The sequence below is a fragment of the Dicentrarchus labrax genome, unplaced genomic scaffold (genome assembly GCF_905237075.1).
Source record: "Dicentrarchus labrax unplaced genomic scaffold, dlabrax2021, whole genome shotgun sequence".
Classification (NCBI taxonomy): Eukaryota; Metazoa; Chordata; class Actinopteri; family Moronidae; genus Dicentrarchus; species Dicentrarchus labrax.
Genome location: NW_026136706.1, coordinates 1,828,177 through 1,853,600, shown reverse-complemented (window position 1 = coordinate 1,853,600; position 25,424 = coordinate 1,828,177). Strand labels below are relative to the sequence as shown.

At 41.3% G+C, this 25,424-nt stretch overlaps 1 protein-coding gene across 1 annotated transcript in view; it reads left to right on the top strand.

The window, feature by feature from the left end:
- The window catches only part of LOC127365100 (titin), a 182,806-nt gene that overhangs the window by 83,027 nt on the left and 74,355 nt on the right, over window positions 1-25,424 (top strand). Inside the window, exons 100-144 of the mRNA XM_051402823.1 lie at window positions 3-269; window positions 991-1,254; window positions 1,708-1,847; window positions 1,933-2,059; window positions 2,499-2,765; window positions 3,854-4,120; window positions 4,428-4,694; window positions 5,392-5,531; window positions 5,789-5,915; window positions 6,674-6,816; window positions 8,954-9,077; window positions 9,174-9,440; window positions 10,611-10,708; window positions 10,825-10,993; window positions 11,438-11,707; window positions 11,863-12,129; window positions 12,218-12,496; window positions 12,630-13,038; window positions 13,307-13,431; window positions 13,531-13,797; window positions 13,907-14,176; window positions 14,276-14,575; window positions 14,660-14,962; window positions 15,060-15,247; window positions 15,418-15,532; window positions 16,050-16,337; window positions 16,527-16,678; window positions 17,286-17,433; window positions 17,594-17,771; window positions 17,923-18,044; window positions 18,388-18,675; window positions 18,821-19,117; window positions 19,241-19,427; window positions 19,555-19,670; window positions 19,970-20,269; window positions 20,730-21,029; window positions 21,308-21,413; window positions 21,640-21,836; window positions 21,989-22,297; window positions 22,388-22,666; window positions 22,923-23,222; window positions 23,359-23,661; window positions 23,757-23,950; window positions 24,039-24,222; window positions 24,623-24,925. Of these exons, the coding sequence (XP_051258783.1) occupies window positions 3-269; window positions 991-1,254; window positions 1,708-1,847; window positions 1,933-2,059; window positions 2,499-2,765; window positions 3,854-4,120; window positions 4,428-4,694; window positions 5,392-5,531; window positions 5,789-5,915; window positions 6,674-6,816; window positions 8,954-9,077; window positions 9,174-9,440; window positions 10,611-10,708; window positions 10,825-10,993; window positions 11,438-11,707; window positions 11,863-12,129; window positions 12,218-12,496; window positions 12,630-13,038; window positions 13,307-13,431; window positions 13,531-13,797; window positions 13,907-14,176; window positions 14,276-14,575; window positions 14,660-14,962; window positions 15,060-15,247; window positions 15,418-15,532; window positions 16,050-16,337; window positions 16,527-16,678; window positions 17,286-17,433; window positions 17,594-17,771; window positions 17,923-18,044; window positions 18,388-18,675; window positions 18,821-19,117; window positions 19,241-19,427; window positions 19,555-19,670; window positions 19,970-20,269; window positions 20,730-21,029; window positions 21,308-21,413; window positions 21,640-21,836; window positions 21,989-22,297; window positions 22,388-22,666; window positions 22,923-23,222; window positions 23,359-23,661; window positions 23,757-23,950; window positions 24,039-24,222; window positions 24,623-24,925 (10,011 nt within the window). The remainder of the gene's footprint in view (window positions 1-2; window positions 270-990; window positions 1,255-1,707; window positions 1,848-1,932; window positions 2,060-2,498; window positions 2,766-3,853; window positions 4,121-4,427; window positions 4,695-5,391; window positions 5,532-5,788; window positions 5,916-6,673; window positions 6,817-8,953; window positions 9,078-9,173; window positions 9,441-10,610; window positions 10,709-10,824; window positions 10,994-11,437; window positions 11,708-11,862; window positions 12,130-12,217; window positions 12,497-12,629; window positions 13,039-13,306; window positions 13,432-13,530; window positions 13,798-13,906; window positions 14,177-14,275; window positions 14,576-14,659; window positions 14,963-15,059; window positions 15,248-15,417; window positions 15,533-16,049; window positions 16,338-16,526; window positions 16,679-17,285; window positions 17,434-17,593; window positions 17,772-17,922; window positions 18,045-18,387; window positions 18,676-18,820; window positions 19,118-19,240; window positions 19,428-19,554; window positions 19,671-19,969; window positions 20,270-20,729; window positions 21,030-21,307; window positions 21,414-21,639; window positions 21,837-21,988; window positions 22,298-22,387; window positions 22,667-22,922; window positions 23,223-23,358; window positions 23,662-23,756; window positions 23,951-24,038; window positions 24,223-24,622; window positions 24,926-25,424) is intronic.

The window sequence follows — 25,424 nt, the reverse complement described above, 5'->3', positions numbered from 1 at the left end:
AGGCATGAGGCTCAAATTTATGCAGCAGCTTCAGGACCAAACGGTGAAAGAAGGTATAACGGCTCGCTTTGAGCTCGAGCTGTCGCACGAGAACGTGCCCGTGGTTTGGTACCGAAACGAAGTGAAACTCCACGTGAGCCGAACGGTGCTCACACACGTGGAAGGAAAGAGACACACTCTAGAAATGAGGATGTTGTCTCTAGATGATACCTGTCTGATTAAGGCAGAGGCCAAAGGAATTTACTCCATGGCAAAACTGACAGTCATAGGTAACAACGCATCTTCCTTTCTTTCTCCCTTTTCTCTCAATGTCTTTTTTACACATGTACAATTTGTCAGACAGCAGATATCAGGCAGTAATATCTTATTGCAATGAGTTGAAAGGTTTTTTTCTATGATAGAAAGGAACAAATTTATCACATTCGACTGGAATTTTGTCTTTATTAGAAACATAGATTAAAAACTAATTCTGGTTTATTTCAACTGGGCTTTAATTTTTTTGTTTTTCCATTAATTTCTTCTTTTACTTGCAAATGTGATTTTTATATATAATATCAGAACTATAAAGCTGAAGAATACAAGAAATAAAAAATTAGGCTAATGCCTGCGCAACTGTGTTTCTGTGTAAATACATAACTAGCGTAATGCTGAAACAAATTAGGGTTAGGGGTATTATGTGGTTAGAGTTGTGCTGAATTAGGGTACTGGTATCTTTTTTTAACCAAATCAGGCACTGTTTGAGCACTCGCCTTCTTTTTCTCTTCAACTCCTGTTCTTTTTTTTGTCTTTTTTTTGTGATAAAAATGGACACATTTTCTGTTGTAATAAACCAGAATTGAAAATTAAAGATATTGATATCTGCTGAAATGGTTGTCAGTATCATGCAATTCTTTTTCCACTCCACAAGACTGCTCAGTCTTTGTAACATATGCGATGATGCGACTGTAAAAAACTGTATTTTACTGAAACTGACTCTGGGCTCTGTTACAGAGGGTGACGCCATCTTCGTGGTCAAGCTGCAGGACTACACAGCCACCGAGAAAGATGAGGTTACTCTGGACTGCGAACTGAGCAAAGACGTCCCCGTCATTTGGTATCGCAGTGAGAAGGAGATAGTCGCCTCCAAAATGGTGGTCATGAAGTCTGAGGGCACTCGCAGGTCTCTGATCCTTAAGAAAGTGGAGCTGAGCGATAAAGGCAAATATGTATGTGACTGTGGAACGGACAAAACGTCAGCCAACATCAATATTGAAGGTAAACGTCATCAATCAATCAGAACTGACCACCGACAAAAGTAAAGACATGTTCTGTCTGAAGGTTATTCGAGGATTAGGGTCACATGAAAAGTTCTGAGATTAATTTTAGCCATCATTTATCAGAAAAATATCTCATATGAGAAAAGCAATTTTAATCAAAAGGATGTTTGAGAAAGTCAGTATTCTGAAATTAAAGTTATATACAATTAAACATATAGAAAATTATTCTCTCATCATTTTTTTTAAACATACAAAACAATATTAACAAAAAGTCCAAATGATATTTTTTGGCACTTTTTTCATGATCATTTTCTCAGATGAGAAGGATAATTTTGATAAGAGAGAATATAGATTCATTATTCTTTTTATCACATCTGATGTTAAAACTCACGTCACTTACAATTCTAATGCTTGAATTGTTTTTCTTTCCCTTAAATCTTCAACCCACCAGCTCGTGACATTAAGGTGGTTCGGCCGATTTATGGCGTGGAGCTGTTTGATGGAGAGACGGCTCGTTTCGAGGTAGAGATCTCTGAAGACGACGTCCACGGCCAGTGGAAACTGAACGGAGAAGTCCTCAGTCCGTCCAAAGTGAGCATTTTTCTCCTTTTTTCTTCTTTTTTTCATTGTCATTATGTTGCTATTATTAATGACTGTTTATAACATTATTTAACAGGATGTTGACATCATCGAGGAGGGAGGCAAGCACACGCTGATCCTTTACAACTGTAAAGTCCCCATGACCGGAGAGGTGGCGTACGCTGCCGCCAACGCCAAATGTTCTGCTAACCTGAAGGTCAAAGGTAAACAGCAGAGTTACTTCATCTTCAGTCACTCCAGAAATGTTTTTTCCAGATGACTTAACATTACCACATCATTAAACAACAGCGAGTACTATTTTCTAAACATCTGTTCCAATATGTCTTATATAATCATGCAATAATTTACCCTTCCTAAGCCCCACCCCTTCTGCTCTGTCTTCCAATGACCTGGTCAACTATCTAACTAACAACTCATGTAGATTATCTATCTATCACATCCTGGTTGGCCTGTGCACTGGGCTGTACAACAAATTCTCTGAACTGTATACTCATTTCTTTTAACTTTGGTTAGTTGTTGGTCAGTTTTACCTGTATTTGAGTATTTTATTTTATTGTGTCAGGACCCAAAATGATTAGTAAGCTCAACTTGACAGCGTAACGGCATCAAAGTAAAAACCTTTCTTTCCGTGTTTTTCTTCAGAACTTCCACTGAACTTCCTCACACCGCTGAGCGACGTTCAGGTGTATGAGAAGGACGAGGCAAGGTTCGAGATTGAGCTGTCAAGACCTCCAAAGAGTTTCCGCTGGCTGAAAGGCTCTCAAGAACTGAAGAGTGACGATAAGTACGAGATGATCCAGGAAGGAAACATGTATGTTCTGTTGATCCGATCGGCCGCCTATGATGACGAGGCAAAGTACATGTTTGAGGCCGAGGACAAGAGGACAACTGGCAAACTGGTCATACAAGGTAACAAGGTTTTTATAAGAAGCTTATTTGGCTGTTTTCATTTTAAATTTAAGAATCTTTAGTGATTAATGCAATTTAAAACTGACTCATGTTTAACTTATGCAGATGTTATAATAATAAACTATATTTTCTATCTTCTCAAAGTGATTTTTTAGATTAAATTATAAATTATTTAGTTTGACAAAAATTCTTGAGATTCATGACATGTCTTTGTCATCGTCCTAAGGGAGTGTTGAAAGAATTTTAGCTGGATCTGATCAATATGCTTGAAGATATAAATAAAAGTATAAAAATTACATTTCATTTCACCACTAGTTAGTGCTCTCACTATTAGTGAGTATTATCACATAGATGTGTTCAGGGTGGGACTCTCATCAGGCATGTGAAGTTTGGAGCCGATTGGACTGTGTGCGCTCAAGTTATAGCAACTTTGTTTGTTCTGGCGTACATCAAAATTTGACGCCACGCCACGGACACACCCTTTAACAAAAATTCACCACAATCATGAAATATCATCAACAACATGTTTTGCATTTCCTGACTAGATTTCAGCTTGATCTGATCATCCTACTAGGAGTAGAACATGGAAGTATAAAAAATGACATTTCCTTTCACCACTAGGTGGTGCTTTCACCATTACTGAATATTATATAATAATAATATTATTATATTATATTATAGACGTGTTCAGGGCGGGATTCTTACCAAACATGAAGTTTCGTTGAGATCAGATCATGTATGCAGAAGTTATTCTGGGGGGTGTGGCTTAGCGGTGCTCGTGCACGGGGACAGTTGCATACCAGTATTTTCGATATATTTGAATTTTGTGCAAATTTCCATGACTTTTCAAGCATGTTGCGGCCGCCAAATATGCGGTCAAAGGGGCAGAAGTATAATAATAATTCCTAGAAACAAGACGGACCTTGCACTTTTGTCAGTGCTCAGTCCCTAAAAATATATCTCCATATATATCTACAGCTATATATTTTGGAAAAATTAGATACTGCATCTCAAGGGGCAATCCTGTAAATAAATTCAAATATATGCTCTACTTCAGGTGAATGATTGCGTTGTCTTTTCTGCGGCAGGTATTCGTTTGGAGTTTGCCAAACCGATTAAGGATGTGACAGTGAAGGAACGCGAAACAGCAGAATTCAGTGTTGAACTCTCCCACGACAAGATCACGGTGATCTGGTACAAAAACGACGTCCGTCTGCATCCCAGCAAGGTGGTCCACATGTCGGATCACGGAAAGATCCACACACTGGCCCTCAAAGAGGTCACTATTGACGACACATCCATGATCAAAGTGGAGGCCATGGACAAGACCATGACCGCCATGCTCACCGTCATCGGTCAGTGTCACTTTTCAGTAGCTGCGAACCCTTTTAGCTTGTGTCAAATGTTTGGTTGTTGTTCAAGTGACTGAATTAAAGGTTTGGCCATTTTCTAATTATTATTTGCCGGTATGAATGTTCCACAGACAAGATAAAGTTTCCAGAGACAGAGATTATCTGTTGATCTTTAGTCCAGAGAAGTCCCTGTTGTTGTCTTGATGACAAGGTTGCTAATAACAGAACAGAATGGACTCAAGAGAATTTCATTTCTCAACTGACTCCTGATTTTAAACATGAGAATGTTATTAATCTTATTCCTCTGCAGAGGGCGACCTATATTTCACCACCAAGCTGCAGAACTACACGGCCGTGGAGAAGGATGAGGTGAAGCTGGTGTGTGAACTGAGCAAGGCCGTCGCCGATGTCAAATGGTTCAAGGACGGGAAGGAGATCACTCCCTCCAAGAACATTGCCATCAGCACCGATGGCAAGAAGCGCATCCTGACAGTCAGGAAGGCAGAGAAGGCTAACATTGGAGAGTATACCTGCGACTGTGGTTCAGATAAAACCACAGCAAACCTCAACATTGAAGGTAAATTCTCAGGAGATATGTGACAAGAAAGTTGGTGTTAAAGTAACATTCAATGGAGAATTAGAGAAATAAGAAAGTTAATTCATGTTTATTTTTATTTATATAGCCCACACTCACAAATTTGCCTCAATCTGTGCAACACTGAACAATTTCATGTTTAGATCCTCAATTCTGGTTAGTAAAGTAACAAAATGATGGATAAGGATCAGCATCAGACAAGAACAAATTTTAGCAATGTTGTATTGGTTGAAAGCAACATTCTTGTGCTGTTGGATTAAAATTAACAGCAAAATTCTTGGCGGTCAATCTTTGCGATATCACACAATTGAAGGGTTACTGATACTCAAACAAATTATTGAAAATGTTGCATTGAATTTAATATTAATTTCCAAATATTGGTGTGATTATCTGCGTAGAGGTGGAAATTCATTCAATTTCTGCATATGATTTGGTAAAAAATACATTTAAATTATTCTGAGGCACAATTAACATGATTTAGTGTTTGGAGATTTGTGTTTTCTTTGTTTAAAATCTAAATAAACAAATTAATGTAAATAGAGAAGAGTAGAGTACCAAGAACATAGACCTGAGGTATGTCATAGTTTTTAACACTGATTTATGTCAGTAAATCTCTAACTAACACTTCAGCCTGTAGGGGGGACTACCAGTACTTACTTAATTATTTCCTCCCCTGCAGAGCGGGACATCAAGGTTATTCGTCCGCTGTACAGTGTTGAGGTCACAGAGACAGAAACTGCCAAGTTTGAGACAGAAATTTCTGAGGAAGATGTCCATGGAAACTGGAAACTGAAGGGAGAAGCTCTGCATCAGTCTGCTGTGAGTCTGGTTTCATGTGAACTACGTCACGTATGTTTCTGATAAAACAATGACATAAGTTAAAGGCATGGAAGAACATGAATGTTCTGTGAAATTAAAGTGGTATATTTACAAGAAATAACTCACACGCGTATTATTTGTGAAATTAAAGTGGTAAATTTCGAAAAAAAAAAACTCTTTGAGCTTAAAAGATACATTTACAAGAAAAAACACAAATTTTCGAGAGTTATGAATGAAATGTTGTTGTTTTCCTCCAGGATATTGAGATTAAGGAGGAAGGAACCAAACACATGCTGATCCTCTATAACGTCCGCATGGACATGGCGGGAGGTGTCGACTTCTCAGCAGCCAACGCCAAATCCAACGCTCAGCTCCGAGTGAAAGGTGAGAGCACGTTTTCAGGTTTATTTATTTATTTATTTATTTATTCATATGTGAAAGCCGTTCATCCTGTTGGGATTTAGAAGTTCTGAATGTTGTTTTCATTCATATTCTTCTTATTTTTGTTTTTTAATCTTTGTCACACTTACGCTTACAATAAACATATACAGTACAGTTAGTTTCCTCTAAAGTAAGTAAAAGTTTCAGTTTGTTCAAGATCTGTTGCACAGATCAATTTGGGTCTTTTTTACCTGGAGACAAAGTAGTTTTATTTCTTGATGTCGTTGAACATTCATCTACTACTGTTTTTCATCAACAGATTTCAAAATTATGATATGATTTTATAATGTTGCTACTAAATAGTCAAAATTCTGCAATAATTGAAAGCTTCTTATTAAAGCATTTAAAATATCTGAAATAATTTTCTAATCCAGGTAATATAAATAATATATATCATACATTTTTATTTATGTCAGAGCAGATTTTCAACACTTTAAAATGTCTCATCTGGTAACTTTATGTTTGAGAAATATTTTCTATCTCAACCTCCAGCAGAGGGTCGAGTGTCTGTCAGTCTTCAGCCAATCAGCTCTTGGGTTTATTTTAGATGCTTTATCTAAAATGAGAGGCGGCACTCTGATTGGAGGGACAGGAACACGACTCTCTGCTGCTTCACAAACTTTCTCAGACCTCAGATCAGCTCCAGTGGTCCGACAGATGCATGCTGGTCCATTTAACCATGTCTTCTTCTTCTTCTCCAGCTCGCTCCATCGGGCTGCTGCATCCTCTGAAGGACGTGACGGTGACGGCTGGAGAGACAGCGACCTTCGAGTGCGAGCTGTCGTACGAGGGCATCACAGTGGAGTGGTTCCTGGGAGGAAAGAAGATGGAGGCCAGTGACCGGGTGAGTCAAACACATCACCGTCTCCACTAAACCTCACAGTAAAAAGTCTTGTTTCTGTCTCTAACTGAGTCAGAAAATTCCTGTTTACTTTAGACGTATCAAATGTTTTAGCTCCAGTTTCTGAAAGTATATAATTTATTATAATTAATTAATCTTAATCTAATTTTACACTAAAATTTTGCAGTGTGTACATTTTCATTGACTGTATTCAGTTATATCTGAGCCTGCTTCCATTCTTAATACTTAAGCAGGAAGAAAAGAAAAAACATTATTCATTCAAAACACGTTGAAAATAATCATCCAAGTAATTTGTTATTTATTTCTGGATTTCAAATTCTTATTTTTCAGTATTTAATAAAAAACTAAAAACTGATAATTCAGTTTACACACTGTAAAAAATATATTCTGCAAAATGAAAGTAGTAAATGTACAAGAAAGAAACTAAAATTTATGAGAATAAAACATGGATATTCTGTGAGATTAAAAAAATACATTTATAATAAAAAACATTTACATTTATTGATGAAAAGAAAATCACACATTTTGATAATTTATCTTAAAAAAATATTAATTTAGTTTTTAGTTCCAAAAAAATCCACAAGAAATACAGAGACAGAAGATCTGTTTATTTATACTTAATTTGACATTTTACAAACTGTAAAAATCAGTCTGTTACTGACTGATTTAGTTTAAACAAAAGAAAAACAAAACTGTAGGCAGAGATTATTTCACCTGTTTTCAGGTCATTTTCTTGATTTTACCACAGTGGTTCACATTTGTCAAATGTGTTTGCAGATAAAAGAAAACCGGTCAGATAAAGCATCTCTTTAACATCTATTAAATGTGAACATGTTGTTTTTTACAGTGCAGAAGCTTCATGCTCTTGGCTGCAGTTAAAAATAATCAGAGATACCAGAGCCGCCGTTATCTTTAACTCACAGACCCCCGACTGTCGCCAGCACCTTATATGTAGACAGATCCACAGCTAGCAATAGCATGTTAGCTTTTGAAGGCTCTGTCACTGAACACAGAATATCCTTCTGCCTGTTAGTTCTTACAACAGTTTTTTTTTACAAAGGTTTTTAACTGGTAAACTGATACAAGGAGTTTATCTGGTTATAAACAGTCTAATAGTTGAATAGAAAGGCCTCTGTATGAGCTACAGAAACACACATAAGAGAGAATTAATATTTCTATAGAGTTATTATTGATGTCTGCCAGCAGGTTGGATTCCCGCTAAAATAAATGTAATGAGGTGTTAGAAACATTAGCACATTAGTCCACAGGGGGCATCAGAATCATCAGTAAATGACAGTTGTTTGTAGGAGGCTAAAATTATTTCTAATAAAAAAGAAACAAATTCCTGAAACAAGCTGATTTAATTTGTATGCTATTTAATTTGATAGATGAAGTATGGAATCTCATTTGTGCCACAATAAATAAAATTAAATAATATCAATTCATATCAATATAATAAATCAATGAAATGTAATAGCCGAGTAAATGATTTCTCACTTATATTCCCAATATGACTAGGTGATTCATTTTTTGTCCATCAATTAACTGATTGATCATTGATCACTCAGTGATCAAAACCAAAATTAATCGACTTGTTTTTAGTGTTTCACAGAAAAAGTGTGTTTGAATAATTGATAACAACTGAACTGCAAATACTTCTCAATAGATGATTTGCACTTGAAATGGGGGGAAATAATGTGGTCACATAGTGGTTTTATTTTGTTAATGTATTGATTAGTTGATGACAGAAAATGAATCAGTGTCTGTTTTCATGAAACTAAAAAATGTTTTCACTGAAAACTGAACTGAACTTTGGATTTTGTTGAAGAGGAAAAATGTATCTTGCTTCATGAATAAGACAATTCATGAATTGAAAAAGAATAAACACATAAATTAATAATCTATACAATCTATAGTTGCAGCCCAAAACGATAAAGAGGAAATACAGTCAAACACAATTTTATAACAAAAGCTTTCAACATCATTCAATTCTCATTCAGTTAAATTACAATAGATTATTATTAAATTATTATTAAACTGAATTAAATGTATTATTATTATTATTATTATTATTATTATTATTAACTTTTTATTTGTCTGTTTTTTTTCGTCCCTGCAGGTGAAGACTCGGGTGGCCGGTTGCATTCACACTCTGACTATCAGAGACGTGAAGCTGTCGGAGGCCGGGGAGGTCAAAATGACCTCCAAAGACTTCCTGACTCAGGCTCAGCTCATCATCAGAGGTGAGACACTTGAACCACCGCGGCCAGCAAATGCCTCACACCAGGAGTTGTTTTTAATTGTGTATTTCTGGTTAACGTCTGTGTTTCTGTGTTCAGAGCCGCCGGTGGAGTTCACAAAGCCTCTGGAGGACCAGACGGTGGAGGAGGAGGCCACTGCCACGCTGGAGTGCGAAGTTTCCAGAGAGAAGGCCGACGTTTGCTGGTTCAGAGAGGGACAGGAGATCAGAAAGACCAAGAAGTATGACCTGATCGTCGACGGACGTAAGAGAGCCCTGGTCATCCATGACTGCACTCCGGACGACGCAAAGATGTACACATGTGACGCCAAAGAGTTTAAGACTTCCTGTTTCCTGGAGGTTACACGTAAGGACCAAACTTTAATTTACAATTATTATTAAATTATTATCACATCCTGTCATCTGAACGTCAAAATAAAGTCTGTAATTTAAATTTCATCAGTTTCAAAGTTGGGCTCAATTCAAAAATATTTATATCACAGAAAGATGTAAACGTAACAGGAACTATTACTCTGAAAAGTTAGGAATTATAAAAATAAACAATAGATTACTCACTTATAGAGGCTCATTTGTGCCAAGAATAAAATATCAAACTAATGTTATAGGTTATACAGTAATGAATATGATTTCCTACTATTGCACAATTAATACTGAAAACTGAGTTTTTAAATCATGTTAATGATGTATCACAACACTTTAATAACTGTAGTACAGACTGCTGTCCCTTTTGCAGTTTCTGTATATTAATGTTTATTTTATATTAATAAATCTAATCATAATAGAGTATATTCTGTTAATCTTGCGTTTAAATAATTTATTGTTGCTAATTTTACTTAAAGATTTAATTTGTATTCATTGATTACTTGTTTATTTATTGTTTGTTTTCAACTTTTTAATCTGTTTAAGGATTTTTTTAATACATTTCCATTGAGGCACTGAGATGTATGTGTATAATTGCTAATCAAATTATTTTTTTTGTTTTTATTACTGTTAATTTTTATATATAAATTAATTAATATTAATAATAACTTTTATTTATATAGCACCTTTAAAACATGAAATTCAGCTCCGACCCCTTTACAGTATTGCACGAAAAACTATTCACAACAGATAAAAAATTCATGGGTCACCAACACAGTGCCCGCGGGCACCAGGTAGCACCTAAGGACCACATGAGTAGCCTGCAGGCCTGGTCTAAAAGTGAAAATTGAATATTCATATTATCTGTTTCCCACCTTGTTAAGTCATTGTTGATAATTATTGTGAGAAATCATTAACGTGATCAGTGTCTTCACATAAATGAGTATCATTAACCCTTAATAATAATATATAACTAAAGGCAAACTGAGCAAATTTGTTATTTCAGAAGAGTGTATCAAACTGGTAGCCCTTCGTATGACCCATGAAGTAGCTCTCAGTTTAAAAAAGGTTGGTGACCCCTGCTTTAAACCCTGTGAACAGTGTGTTGTAAGCGTGTCATAAGTGTGTTATAAGCATATTGTCTGTGTGTCCACAGCTCCTCATGTGGAGTTCACGAAGCCTCTGCAGGACGTGGAGGTCAAAGAGAAAGAATCTGCTAAGTTTGAATGTGAAGTGTCCCGCGAGTCTGCCAAGGTGAGACTTGCTGACCGTCTGCTCACACACAGACTAATAAAGAGCTGTCAAACTTGTGTTGTCTGTGTAAGATTTATGATATAAGGAGGATGTGAAACTCTGACGTCATCGTGCAGGTTCGCTGGTTCAAGGACGGCAGCGAGATCAGGAAAGGAAAGAAGTATGAGATCGTCGCTAAGGGAGTCCAGAGGATCCTCATCGTCCACAAGTCGGTGTTTGACGATGAGGCCGAGTACGAATGTGACGCCAGGACCTCCAAGACCTCTGCATTACTTACTGTCATCGGTGAGAAACAATATGTAATATTTTTAATGTATTCTGTTAAAGCTTCTATATGTAACTGTCAATAAACTGTAACAGCGCCACCAGTGGCCGCTCAATGAACTGCAGTCAGCGTCCTGTTGCATCATCCTGGGCGTCGACCAACAGTGACAAACACTGAACGCTGTAAAATAACTGACAATCATATTTAGCAATTAATTTGTGTTAGCAAGCAAGCTAACGTCATCTGGAAGTCGTTACATAACAACCTGTTCATTCACTACTCAGAAACAAAAAATACATTAAAAAAAATGTTTCATAATCTGACATATGGACCCTTTAAATGTAGCATTTCCAAAATATTATAACAATAGTTTATTCGAAAACAAGATAAAACCTGGAGAAAAGAGAAGGAGACAAAACTTAATGTCCACATTAAACCTTTTGCTGTTGTATGTCTGGTCTCAGAGGAGGCAGCCAGGTTCACCAAGAACCTGTCCAATGTGGAGGGAATGGAGACGGACAGTGTGAAGATGATCTGCGAGGTGTCCAAGGCCAGTGCGGAGGTCACGTGGTACAGAGGAGAAGAGGAGCTGCCAGAGGGTGGCCGCTACGAGCAGATCATGGACGGACGCAAGAGGATCCTAATCATCCAGGACCTGAGGTTGGAGGATGCTGGAGAGTACAACTGCAGGCTGAGTCCAACCGTCAAAACGTCTGCCACACTCAAACTCAACGGTGAGAAAAAAATAATAAATGATTGTGTCACTGGCGAGGAAGAGCAGTTAAAGTACTTAGATATGCTATGTGCTACGCTAATCTATGTTATATTGTTGTTAGAAGAAAACAAAGAAGAAATTAACTCTTTCTCCTCTTCTTTTTCCTCTTTCCAGAACTTGCAGCCGAATTCATCGCCCGTCCTCAGAACCAGGAGGCGGTGGAGGGCGAGAAGGCCGAGTTCACCTGCTCTGTTTCCAAAGAAACCTACGAGGTAAAATGGTTCAGAGGTGACAAGGAGCTTGAGTCCGGGGACAAATATACCATCATCAGCGAAGGAAAGAGAAGAGCTCTTATTGTGAAAAACTGCGAACTGAAGGATGAGGGAGGCTACGTTGCCCACATCGGGAGCGTTAAAGCCTCGGCCGATCTGTATGTGATTGGTAAGACTTGTGTTTTCTTCTTCCACAGCTTCGCTTTGGTTATTTCAGAGCGAAGGTTTGGTTTTAACAAGTTTGTCTTCTGTTTCAGAAAAACTGAGGATCATCACACCGATTAAAGACACGGAGGTGAAGGAGGGAAGTGAGATCGTGTTCAACTGTGAGACGAACACAGAGGGAGCGAAGGCCAAGTGGCTGAAGAACGAGGAGACCATATTCGAGAGCAGCAAGTACATGATGGCTCAGAGGGACAATGTCTTCTCTCTGAGGATCAGAGATGCCCAGAAGGCCGACGAGGCCAGCTACACCATCAACCTGACCAATCAGAGAGCAGAGCAGGCCAAATGCACTGCCAGAGCTAAAGTCGCAGGTAAATAACAGCATTAGATCTTTTGTTGCCGAAGACCCCATTGTTTCCTGAACTGCTAATATGTGCAACTGCTCATAAAAATGAAAAAAAAAATTATAATTATGAACTGTTTTCTCACTCTGTCTGTCCACAGAGGAGAAGCTGAGATTCCTGGACCCCATCGAGGACATCGAGACTCAGGAGAAGAAGACCATCAGCTTCATCTGTAAGGTGAACCGGCCAGAGGTGACAGTGAAGTGGATGAAGGCCGGCCAGGAGGTGACGCTCAGCAAACGCATTGTCTACAGAGTCGACAACCTCAAACACAGCCTGACCATCAAGGACTGTGTGATGGACGATGAGGGCGAGTACACCGCCGTGGTCGGAGACGACAAGTGCGCAGCCGAGCTGATTATCAGCGAGGCACCGACAGACTTCACGGCACAGCTCAAAGACCAGACCATCACAGAGTTCGAGGATGCCGAGTTCACCTGCAAGCTGAGCAAGGAGAAGGCTGTGGTGAAGTGGTACAGGAATGGACGGGAGATCAGAGAAGGACCCAGGTATCACAGAGATGCTTCACAAAAAACTTTTGTCTTGAAACAGAATTTACACCTCACACAGTTAGTTAGTTGGATGGATGCCCCTGCCTCACATCGCTCTTGGCTAGTAGAAAGGAATCGTTAGTTTTGTAGCTTAGCAAGCAAGCTATCGTTATCCAGCTCAAAGCTTATTATTGTTAAAAGTGATTCATACATAAAAACAAAATGCTTAAGAATCTTACATATGGCACTAGGTTTAATTAAGATTTTCATTATCTGTGTCTTGCAGATATCACATGGAAAAAGAAGGCAAGGTGTGCAGACTGATCATCAAGGTATGCAGACCTGATGATGAATGTGAATACGCCTGTGGTGTGGATGAGAGGAGGACCAGAGCCAGGCTCTTTGTTGAAGGTAAGCCCTTCAGATCTCTTCATCTGTCATCACAAACCCCTGAGGCGAATATTTCCTCTTTTGAATCCTCACATGTAACATGGTCTTTCTTTCCCCCAGAGACCCCAGTGGAAATTGTCAGACCTCCTCAGGACATGTTCGAACCTCCGGGCTCAGACATTGTGTTCGAGGTGGAGCTCAACAAAGACAGAGTGGAGGTGAAGTGGATGAGGAACAACATGATCATTGTCCAGGGAGACAAATACCAGATGATCAGCGAGGGTAAAATCCACAGACTGCAGGTCTGTGAGATCAGACCTCGGGATCAGGGAGAGTACAGGATTGTGGCCAAAGACAAGGATGCCAGAGCCAAGCTTGAGCTGGCAGGTGAGTCAACACTGGGATTCTCCTGGAACTGAGGGTCACAGTTTGGTCAAACAGCTGAAGATATAAATGAATGAGGTCAATTAAAAAATATATTTTATCTCTTCTACAGCTATTCCAAAGATCAAAACTACTGACCAGAATCTGGTAACGGATGCCGGTAAGCCTTTCGTGATGAGCGTGCCTTATGACGCATACCCTCGTGCAGACGCTGAGTGGGTCTTTGCGGGCACCAGTCTGCCTGTGCAGAACATTGACACCTCCATCGATAAGACTGAGTACCGCCTAAAGAGCCCCAGCAAGGAGGACCAGGGCCAGTACAAGGTGGTGATCAAGAACAAGCATGGCGTGGGAGAGGCATTCATTAACTTGGATGTGATTGGTGAGTTTGTGGGTTTAAATCAATCATGGGTGAACTGCTAGATTATGTATGAGAGGTGGATCTCAGAAGAGTTTTTAAATGTCATGTTGCTCTTTACAGACGTCCCCGGACCCATCAAGAACCTGAGAGTCGTCGACACCGCCGATGGTGAAGTCAGTTTGGCCTGGGAGGAACCTGAGAGCGATGGCGGAAGCAAGATTATCGCCTATGTGGTGGAGAGACGAGATGTGAAGCGTAAGACCTGGACCTTGGCTACAGGCCGTGCTGATACCCCAGAGTACTGTGTCAGCGGCCTCCAGAAGGACTCCATGTACCTGTTCAGAGTCTGCGCCCGAAACAGAGTCGGCAGCGGACCCCTTGTTGCCCTCGAGGATGCCGTCCAGGCCAAGAACAAGTTTGGTAAGAAACACCCCCACTTACATTGACATACCGTCCCCACACTTGAATCCAATCCAATACTTCATATTTGATTTCTACCATCAGACGTTCCCGATGCTCCGGAGAACGTAGCAGTCGCAACGGTGAACAGGTTTGGTGCCACTGTCACTTGGGAGCCTCCCAGGTTCGACGGCGGCTCTGAGATCACCGCCTATGTGATTGAGCTCCGTGACAGGACCTCCGTGAAGTGGGAGGCAGCCATGGTCTGTGGAGCCAATGACCGCTCAGCAGCACTTAATGACGTGGTGGAGAACAAGGAGTACATTTTCAGAGTCCGAGCCGAGAACAAGGCCGGCACTGGCAGGCCCAGCGCTGCGACCAACCCAGTCAAGATAATGGATCCCATTGGTGAGTGAAAACCTGTGGTTCGAATGTTTGTTGGATCTCATGCCTGTAAAAACCACCACAATCTCATTTCATTGGTCCTTTTTGGTTGTGACTGCAGAGAGGCCGAGCCCGCCTCTGAACCTGAACTTCAGTGACCAAGTCAAAACAGCAGTCACACTCACCTGGGAGACGCCCACCAGCAATGGCGGCAGCATGATCACCGGCTACATCATTGAGAAATGCGACGACGGCATCTACAAGTGGCTCCGCTGCAACGCCAGACTTTGTCAGGACCTCTCTTACCGGGTACAGAGTTTACTGCAGAAAAATATACAATATACACAAAATACACAACATACAATAGTGATCAGCAACAAATAGGTTGTATGAATAGCCAGCCTTTATTCAATGCCTGAATGGTAAAGGGAATTAAAGACTTTATGTATATGTTTTTATTGTTTACTTGTTCTCTTTAGGTGTCTGGTCTGAAACCGGGTCAGAAGTACTTTTACAGAGTTTGTGCTGAGAACGCCGCCGGTGTCTCCGATCCAGCCGAGCAACTCGGACCGCTGCTCGCCGATGACCCTCATAGTACGAAATTTATACAAAATCCTAAAGATATTCAAAGATACAAAACATGAGTAAACTAACACACAATAAATCTACAATATTGACATATGATGTGAAGATGCAGCCATGAACAACATGGTTGTATGTATACTTGTTTTTGCTTCAGTGAAGTCTTGGTTTGATTAGCTTCAGATTATCATTGCTACTCTTTTTGGGTCTATAATTTCTTAACAGTTTCCCAGGATATACATCACGTTGCCTTAAGAACAAGCCTTCTGGTAATAAATGACTAATAAATTCACATTTAACAAAATGCTAAGTGACAGAACTCATTGTCCTATAATTAAAGTTACATAGTTCTTTCCAAAAAGCTGTCTAGGAAATTATTAAGAAAAGATGGATCCATGCGATTTAATTCAGAATTAAAAGTAAATTGGAATTCAGGAGCTCTCTTTGATTCCTGAAGCAGTAATCTAGTAGATGGTAGGATAACTCACCCAACCTCTTATAACTTTAAAAAAAAAAATTCTTTTCGTAGTCGGTCCAACCTTTGACCTGAGTGCGTTCCGAAACGGTCTGGAGGTGATCGTCCCTCAGCCTCTCACCATCAGAGTCCCCATCACCGGATACCCAACCCCCGTCCCCACGTGGACCTTCGGAGAGAAGAAGCTGACCACCGCAGACGATCGCGTCTCTATGGTGACAAAGCCCACGTACACAGAGCTGACAGTCGTGCCGAGCGTCCGTCCAGACAAAGGCACCTACGCCCTGCAGCTGGAGAATGACGTTTCATCTGTCTCTGGAGAGATCGAAGTCAACGTCATTGGTAACTGCATTTTTTCTTAAATTCAAAATATGAATTTTATAATAACAAAGTGTAGCACATGCAACATATTAATACTAATGGTGAGTTTATTTTAATGAAAAGTAGACAAATTGCCCTGGTATGGTAGACTAGCAACCTCTTCAGGGTGTATGCCACCTAATTTATTGTTCAATACCTTTATTTTCCCAGCATGCCCCAGTGCTCCCAAAGACTTCAAGGTGGCTGAAGTAACCCGACAACACGTCCACCTGATGTGGGAGGCTCCAGAGCACGATGGAGGAAGTCCGGTCACCCACTACCAGATCGAGAAGAGAGAAGTGTCTCGCAAGACCTGGGCCAAGGTACACATGGGTGTTTACCTCTGTAGTGCCGTGAGAGAATCTACAGGAAGGTCTTGAATGCAGAGCCTTTGTAGGCTTAAACTGTGCTCAAAAAGAACACAAAGTGAAGCAGTAGCATGATTGTTTACTGTGTCATTTTAAAGATGCAAGTAGATTTGCTGTTGGTAGTGAAAATTGTTAAAAGTTGAAACTGTCTGCAGGCTGTGTGCTACTGTAACACAAAAGCAAATCAAGGTGGGTTTCCGTGAAAGGAAAAGTGTAAAATTATTGGAAAGAGCTGAAACATATATATATATATATATATATATATATATATCTCCATCCAAATGAATATATATATAGCTCTTTTGAACATAGTTGAAGGTGAAAGTTGAATTTTGATTAAATTTGTTGGCTGTAGGGTGCCCAAAATAAAGCATGGCAGAAGTTCTGCATTTAGCACCTGCACAGCTGTATATTGCCTTTTCATGCACCCTAACCCCACAAAAAAAGACAAAAAAAGCTTGAAAGGTTTTTTTGTATAAGGCAGCGGTGCTGAAAATAAGACGATTGAGTCTATGGTAGTGTTTGTGTTAATTCCTCACCATTGCAATTATGTGTTTTCTAGGTTGCAACCGGCATCATGGACCTGGAGCACACAATAACAGACGTAATTGAAGGAAAGGAGTATTTGTTTAGTGTTACCGCCTGCAACAAGTGTGGACCCGGAGAGCCGGCATATATTGACGAGCCCGTCAATGTCTCCTCTCCTGCCAGTGAGTATTTACACAAACTTCACATCAAAACTAAAAATAGGGGTATATGTTTCCTTTGTTTTTGATAAAATTTAGTTGTAGAGATTTCAAGTTTTCACCAGATACAAGTATTTTTACAAATATCCAGAATCTCATCTTCACTATGATTCTTCTCCCCCAGCTATACCCGATCCTCCTGAGAACCTGAAGTGGCGCGACAAGAGCAGCAAGAGCATCTTCCTGTCCTGGGAGCCTCCGAAGTACGATGGTGGTGCCCCAATCAAAGGCTACGTGGTGGACAAGTGTCAGCGTGGTACTGATAAGTGGGAACCCTGTGGTGATCCCATCCAAGAATTGAAGTGAGTGTTTCACAGTGATAACAGTGTTTAAGAAACTAATGTGTAATGACTTCTACAAAAGCGTTGTGTTTCCTTGCTTAACTGTTCTCTGATTTGTGTCCTGTTCTATATTTTGGGACAGTTGTGTATAATATATGTTGTGTGCTCACAGGTTCCAGGTGACTGGCCTGATCGAGGGTCAGTGGTATGCCTACAGAGTCAGAGCTTTCAACAAACTGGGAGCCAGCCGACCATGCCGGGCCACCGATGAGATCCAGGCCGTCGATGCCAGAGGTACGCCAGCTAGTGCTCCTTCTAATCCCTCAATACTACATCCTGATTTCAGACCAAGAACAGGAATAGTATTGCATTGTGTCAGCTTGACCAGGATAGGATGGACAAAACCACCATAATACCAAATATTTCTATTGGAGTAAGAGTAATGGGATTAGGAGTACTGGTAATGGGATCAGGAGTAACGCTAATGGGATCGGGAGCAGGGCTAATGGGATCAGGAGTAAGGGTAATCAGATCAGGAGTGAGTGTAAAGGGTAATTGTAATTTTCTGCACAGGGTGTGGATTTTGAGCAAACCCTCGTGTTTTGTTCTCTCTTACACTTTCCAACAATTCCAACAGAGCCTCCAGAGATCCAGCTAGATGTGAAGCTTCTGGCTGGTCTGACCGCCAGGGCTGGTACCAAGATCGAGCTTCCCGCCGATGTCAAAGGAAAGCCTGATCCCCGGGTGAAGTGGACAAAGGCTGACCTGGTCCTGCGGGCAGATGACCGCATTACCATCGACACCCAGCCGGGACACTCCAAGCTGTCCATTGCTAAAACCACTAGAGGAGACACATCCACCTACATCATCGAGGCAGTCAACGCCTGCGGACGTGCCACTGCCACCATCGATGTCAACATTCTTGGTACAGAAGCTTCTTCAATCTTATCAATGTCAAATTAAATTTCTCAACCTCATATGAAGTCGTGCTAGTGTCGGAATGTTTCGCGAGGTCTGTTCCTGAAACTGAGACATTGCCATCTTTCTCCATTTTACCTCCTCCTCTTTAGATAAACCCGGCCCTCCAGCTGCCTTCGACATCTCAGAGATCACCAACGAGTCATGTTCCCTGGCATGGAACCCTCCCAGGGACGACGGCGGCTCACCCATCACTAACTACATTGTGGAGAGTCGGCAGACAGACAAAGAGGAGTGGGTGAAGCTGTCAGCCACGGTGAAACACACCACTTTCAAGGCCTGCAAGCTCACAGCTATGAAGGAGTACATTTTCAGGATCAGCGCTGAGAACCAGTACGGCATTGGCGAACCTGCAGAGCATACTCCAATCATTGCGAAGTATTCCTTCGGTACGTTTTTTTTATTTTTTATTTTTTTTCTAACTATCCAAAATGGTCCATTTTGAAGACTTAAAGTACAAATTGTAAAATATATACACCTGATGATAAATCACAAATTTTTATTTGTTTCAGATCCTCCTGGTCCTCCAACCAGAGTTACACCCTCTGACATTGCGAAGGATGCTGTGACACTGACCTGGTTCGAGCCGGATGAGGACGGCGGCAATCCTATCACCGGATACTGGGTTGAGAAGTTTGATCCAGAGAGTGACAAGTGGATCAGATGCAACAAACTGCCCATTAAGGACACAACCTTCAGGTAAATGATGACACTTCAAATAACACGAATAATGATTCAAATCCATCACACAACGTGGTGAAAGATATTTATGTGTAAAGAAAAGATGGAGAACATTTTGTCAAACCCTGCTTTGATGTGGTTGCAGGGTGAAGGGACTTCCCACCAAGAAGAAGTACCGCTTCCGTGTTCTGGCTGAGAATCTGGCTGGACCTGGAAAACCAAGCACAGAGACCGATCCCGTCCTCATCAAAGATCCCATTGGTATGTCATAGTGAACTCTACTTACGTTCAGTCAAAAACTGATGTAAAAATGTGTTTTATATTTTTAGAGTAAGAGTAATGGGATCACCAGTCAGGTTGATAGGATTGGGAGTCAGGGTAATGGGATTGTGAGTAGGAATAATGGGATTGGGAGTAAGAGTAATAGGATTGGGAGTCAGGTTAATGCGATTGGGACTAAGAGTAATGGGATTGGGAGACAGGGTAATGGGATAGGGAGTAAGAGTTATGAGATTGGAAGAGTAATTGGATGATTTTAATAACACCACATTCTTCTTCAGACCCTCCATGGGCTCCTGGTAAACCTGTCATCAGGGACATTGGCAAGACCACAGCCCTACTGGCATGGACCAGGCCGGAGCATGATGGCGGGGCAAAGATCGAAGGCTACATCATCGAGTTCCAGAAGACTGGAAGCGAGGAATGGATCCGCATCGCAGAGGACATTCCTCAGACTGAGCACCAGCTGCAAGGCCTGATGGAGAAGCAGGAGTACTCATTCCGGGTCAAGGCTGTAAACAAAGCCGGCGAGAGCGAACCCAGTGAGCCCAGCGACCCTGTGGTCTGCAAGGAGAGACTTTGTAAGTCCAACTTTAGGGCATAAGGAGGATGGACAGGGTTGTGTCTGAGAGGACTGTAGCCTTTAAACATTTTTAAAAAGTTAAAAAAATTAACATGGAGTTGGTCTGAAAACTCCCATAACTGGAGTTCAATATAGTTGCATCTTAATGTATCTTAATATATGCATCTTTATATCTTTCCGGCCAGTACAGTTTTATTTATTAAACATACCTCTTCTTCTATTTCCTTAAATAGTCCTTTGGCCAGTACTCATACCTCAATTTAAGCAACACAACAACTATAGACCACTGTATACTGTAAACCTTGTCCGTGGGGGTTATTATCCCTGTCTATCCCGATACAAAAATTTCCTCAGCACAGGTCATGTATGACCATGAGTTCATTCATGAATTAATGAAATCATGTACGTGTTACACTGCCTGCCTTTCATTTACCTATTTCCTGTTTTTCATTCAACAGACCCTCCGTCCGCCCCCCAGTGGCTGGAGGTGAGTAACATCACAAAAATCAATGCCGACCTGAAGTGGCAGGCTCCCAGCAGCGATGGAGGCTCGCCTATCACTAATTACGTGGTAGAGAAGAGGGATGTGAGGCGTAAGGCCTGGCAGTCTGTCGACACCACCGTCAAAGAGCTCAAGTACACGGTCACTCCTCTTAATGAAGGATCGCTGTACGTGTTCCGTGTTGCTGCAGAGAATGCCGTGGGAATGGGTGAATTCTGCGAGCTAGAGGACGCAGTGCTCGCCAAAGACACTTTCAGTAAGTTCACAACAGTTTCCAGGATCATGGGTTTTCATCTGTCAGTTTTATTATTCCTTTTAATTCACGCCAAATTTAAAACTTCAACGTCATCAGGATGTTTGTTCTGTCCAACACTTCCATATTGCTGCGTCAATCAACCAACTGTTTCCTAGTCCTAATATAAGCCAGGCCCAGTGGATAGCTTTCTGTGTTATTTATTGATCCTGAGTAGGACTGCAAAAAAAGAGGCTCCAGCCAAACTGTCTGGTTATTAATGTTTGTCATGTTCTCTGCAGCAACTCCTGGACCTCCTTATGCCCTGACAGTGGTAGAGGTCACCAAGAGACACGTGGAACTGAAATGGGAAGCTCCCAAGAGCAACGGTGGAAGACCCATAACCAAGTAAGACTACAAACTGCTGTAAAACTACTGTCAATTGCTAATGAAGCAAAAAAATGGCCATGAAGCTACAAGCTATCTTACCATTCAGACTTTGTTCCAAAAGTAAAGAGAAGAGGGGGATGGAAAACAATTCTATAAATGTAGTCCTAGTTCCCCTTTATACTGTTTGAGACACCATATATAAATAAAAAACTATTCAACAAGACAATCCCCTTTTGCTTCCCAGGTATGTAATTGAGAAGAAAGAGAAGCTGGGAACTCGCTGGCTGAAGTGCTGCAAGACTCCAGACAGACAGACTCAGTTCAAGGTGACAGATGTGGACGAAGGGTCTGAGGTGCAGTTCCAGGTCAGAGCTGAGAACGAGGCTGGAGTCGGAGATCCAAGTGAACCCACCGAGATCCTCACCATAGAGGATGCAACTAGTAAGAGACCCTTAAATATTTATAGCAAACACAGATGGAGGGATTTGTCCTTGTGGCATTCTGCTGATGAATGCAGTTTTTAAAGATCTATACAACACAACCATGAAGAAAACATTTCAGATGTAACCTCAGACATCCTCCTTTCTGTACAGGTGCTCCATCTCCTCCTCTGGAAGTGACCATCCCTGATGCCAGCAGGGAGCACATCAACGTCACCTGGAAACCTCCAGCTAAAGATGGAGGCTGCCCGATCACCGGCTACCATGTGGAGGTGGCCGAGGCCCGTCCTGAGCTAAAGTGGCTCAGAGTCAACAACAGACCTATCAAGGAGCTCAACTTCAGGATTGATGATGGAATCAAACCAGAGAAAAAGTACGTCATCAGGGTCCGTGCCATCAACTCTGTTGGTGTAAGCGATCCCTCTGAGATCTCCGACAAGGTCTTCACCAAGGATCCCGACTGTAAGCATTGACAGAATTTCAATTTAAAAGAAGTCCAATCAAAACACTAATAATTTACCCTAACTAATAATCCTGTTCTCTGGTCCCAAGGTGCTCCAACCATAAATTTGGAGGCACAGGATGTGGTCGTGATTGAGGGTGAGAAGCTGCACCTGAACATCCCCTATAGGGCAATCCCAACACCCAAGATGGTTTGGCAGAAGGACACAGTGGAGTGCAAGCCTGACAACCGGCTCTCTATGACGGTAGAGATGAACAGCGCTCACCTGGAGCTGCTTAAGTGCACACGTGCCGATGCCGGCGCCTATGCCATCACCCTGGAGAACAGTCTGGGAACTGCCACCGGGACCATCAATGTCAAAGTCATCGGTAGGATGTCCTTCATGTCACTGTGCTTGGGAAACATAACAGCGTGTTTTGTTCATATGTTCATAAAGTATTTGTACACCACTCCTAACCAATGATTTCCAATAAAGTTGTTGCATTTTAGATAAATTATGGGGGATATAATGACCTCAGTAATTCTAAAAACCTGCCAGTAGCCCTGCTATTAGCACCATTTTTGGATGTACAGTATTTCACCAGAAACAGGCAAGCAACAATCACCCTTGTCTGAACCCTATAGGCCTCCCCGGTCAGTGTAAGGACATCACCTCCAGCGAACCCACCAAGAACTCCTGCAAGATTAGCTGGGAAGCCCCAGAGGATGATGGTGGCACCCCGATTGTCAGCTACACCCTGGAGCGCCGCGAGGCCTCCAAGAAGACCTACATGCCTGTCATGTCGGGAGAAAACATCCTGACCTACACCGTCAAAGACCTCTATGTCAACTGCGAGTACTACTTCAGAGTAAAGGCCCTCAACAAGGTCGGAGCCGGAGAATATCTAGAGCTACGTAACCCAGTCATCACAGAGGAAGTCAAACGTAAGTCATGGTTTTAGCTCAATAACCCGCAACCAATAGGACCTCCAAACCTGTCAATAAAATTTTATAAAAATATGGAAATATTAAACTGGAGAGAGCTCAGACATTTACGGTTTGTCTCATATGAACTTCACAGAGAAACCAGACCCACCCATCCAGGTGGAGGCTTGTGATCCAACATCCAAGTCCATTACTGTCACCTGGAAGGCTCCCGACAACGACGGCGGCTGTCCCATCCAAGGCTACATCGTGGAGAAGATCGAGAAGGACGGCGACCGCTACGAGAAGGTCACCCCAAGTCTGGTCCCCGGTTTCTCATTCGTGGTGACAGGTCTAAAGGAGGACATGGAGTACCAGTTCAGGGTCCGAGCCGAGAATGCCGCTGGAGTCAGTGAGCCGTCTCGCAGCACACAGCCCATTAAGGCTGCAGACCCCGTTGGTATGAAAATCTTTTACTTAACCGGAGAAAGTGTTTTTAGCTTCAGACATTAAAGAAGAGCTTCCTAAACTTAATCACTCTTCTTCAATTTTCAGATAAGCCTAAGGTCACCCTCCATGCCCGTGTGCAGTCCGGTTTGTGCATTAAGAAGGGTGAGGAGATCCGAATTGACGCCTACATCTCCGGCTCCCCTTATCCCAAGGTCACCTGGCTGAGGGAAAATGAGGACGTCACCAAAGAGCCAACCAAAAAGATCATCCCTGTGGTCAAGAAGAAGACCAAGGCCAAGGTTTGTGTCCTCAGAGAGTCCTGAACGTTTTAATGTACTTCTACATATTTTCGAAGGAAAAAATCACTTCCGCCTTCATTACCTTCAGGTTCCTGAACCAGTTGAGGAGTTCACTACTCCACTGCGTGAGCGTCTGGGTCTGGATCAGACCAAGAAGGGTCACTCTGTGGTGATGATCCGCGATGCTGTCAGAACCGATCATGGCACCTTCACCATCCAGGTCGAGAACACTCATGGTGTTGCCAATGCGTCCTGCTTCGTCAACGTCCTTGGTAAGACTGTAGTTTACTTATATCCATCCTGATACCTGAACCTCCAGGTCATGAGGCCTCCTAATAGACCTGACCTTTTAATCAGTTGAGTTAAGGTTGAAATTGGTCCTCAGTTATAAAAATATTACATTCATATTTTCAAAACATGGAAATCAGAAACTCATAACAGATTTCTGTTTTAGAACAAGTGGCACTCAAATTATTGCAATTTTAGTCAATGGATTTACAATTTTGTCTCATAATTGTTGAATTTTGATTTAAAAAAATAAACCAAATTAAAAAGAAAGAAAATGACTGTGACTAAAGGTACATAGTTTGTTTAAATGTGTTTGGTTTGTTGAGTCAGATCCATAAAAGATGTATTTTACGAACCTTCAACGTTGACTCTGTTTTGCTACAGACAAACCCGGCGCTCCAATCAACTTCACCTTTGATGAGATCAGGAACACCTCCGTCATCTGTAACTGGGAGCCTCCCGAGGACGATGGTGGCAGCGAGATCCTGAACTACATCCTGGAGAAGAAGGACAACAAGAACGATGAGATTGGTTGGATCACCATCACCTCAACCCTGAAGGGCACCAGCTGCCCCATCACCAAACTCATCGAAGGGAAGGAGTACATCTTCAGAGTCACCGCTGAGAACAAGTTCGGCTGTGGGCCACCGTGTATCTCTGAGCCACTGGTCGCCAAGAACCAGTTTGGTAAGTAAAATAAAATAAACAAAATCTCAGGTCACCTTTTATAAATCCAAATATCTGAAATATTAACAAATGCTGCTAAACCTATGACCTCAGACAGAGTTACAGTGTAATCTGACTGGCTGAACAATACACAATATACACATGAAATTCCATGTAATAAATAAAGCTCTCAAATAAATATTTATAGTTTTTAATTAACTATTCCCTTTTTATGATACATACATACTTACTTATGTACATATTTTTTAATAATAAATCAGTAAAATTACCATCACTTTTTAAAACACAATGACAAATAATAAAATATGTTTAAAACAATTCCTTAAATGTAAGTTTTATACATAAAACTTTGATTGTTTTTTTTACTTTGTCAGCCTCTGGTGGTTGTATCAAAACACAGCACAAAATAATTCTTATGCTGGTGTAAATTGGGATTCTAAAAACAAACACATTGACATTTTCTGCCACCTTCCCACTAAAGTTACTTGTCCTATCTCCT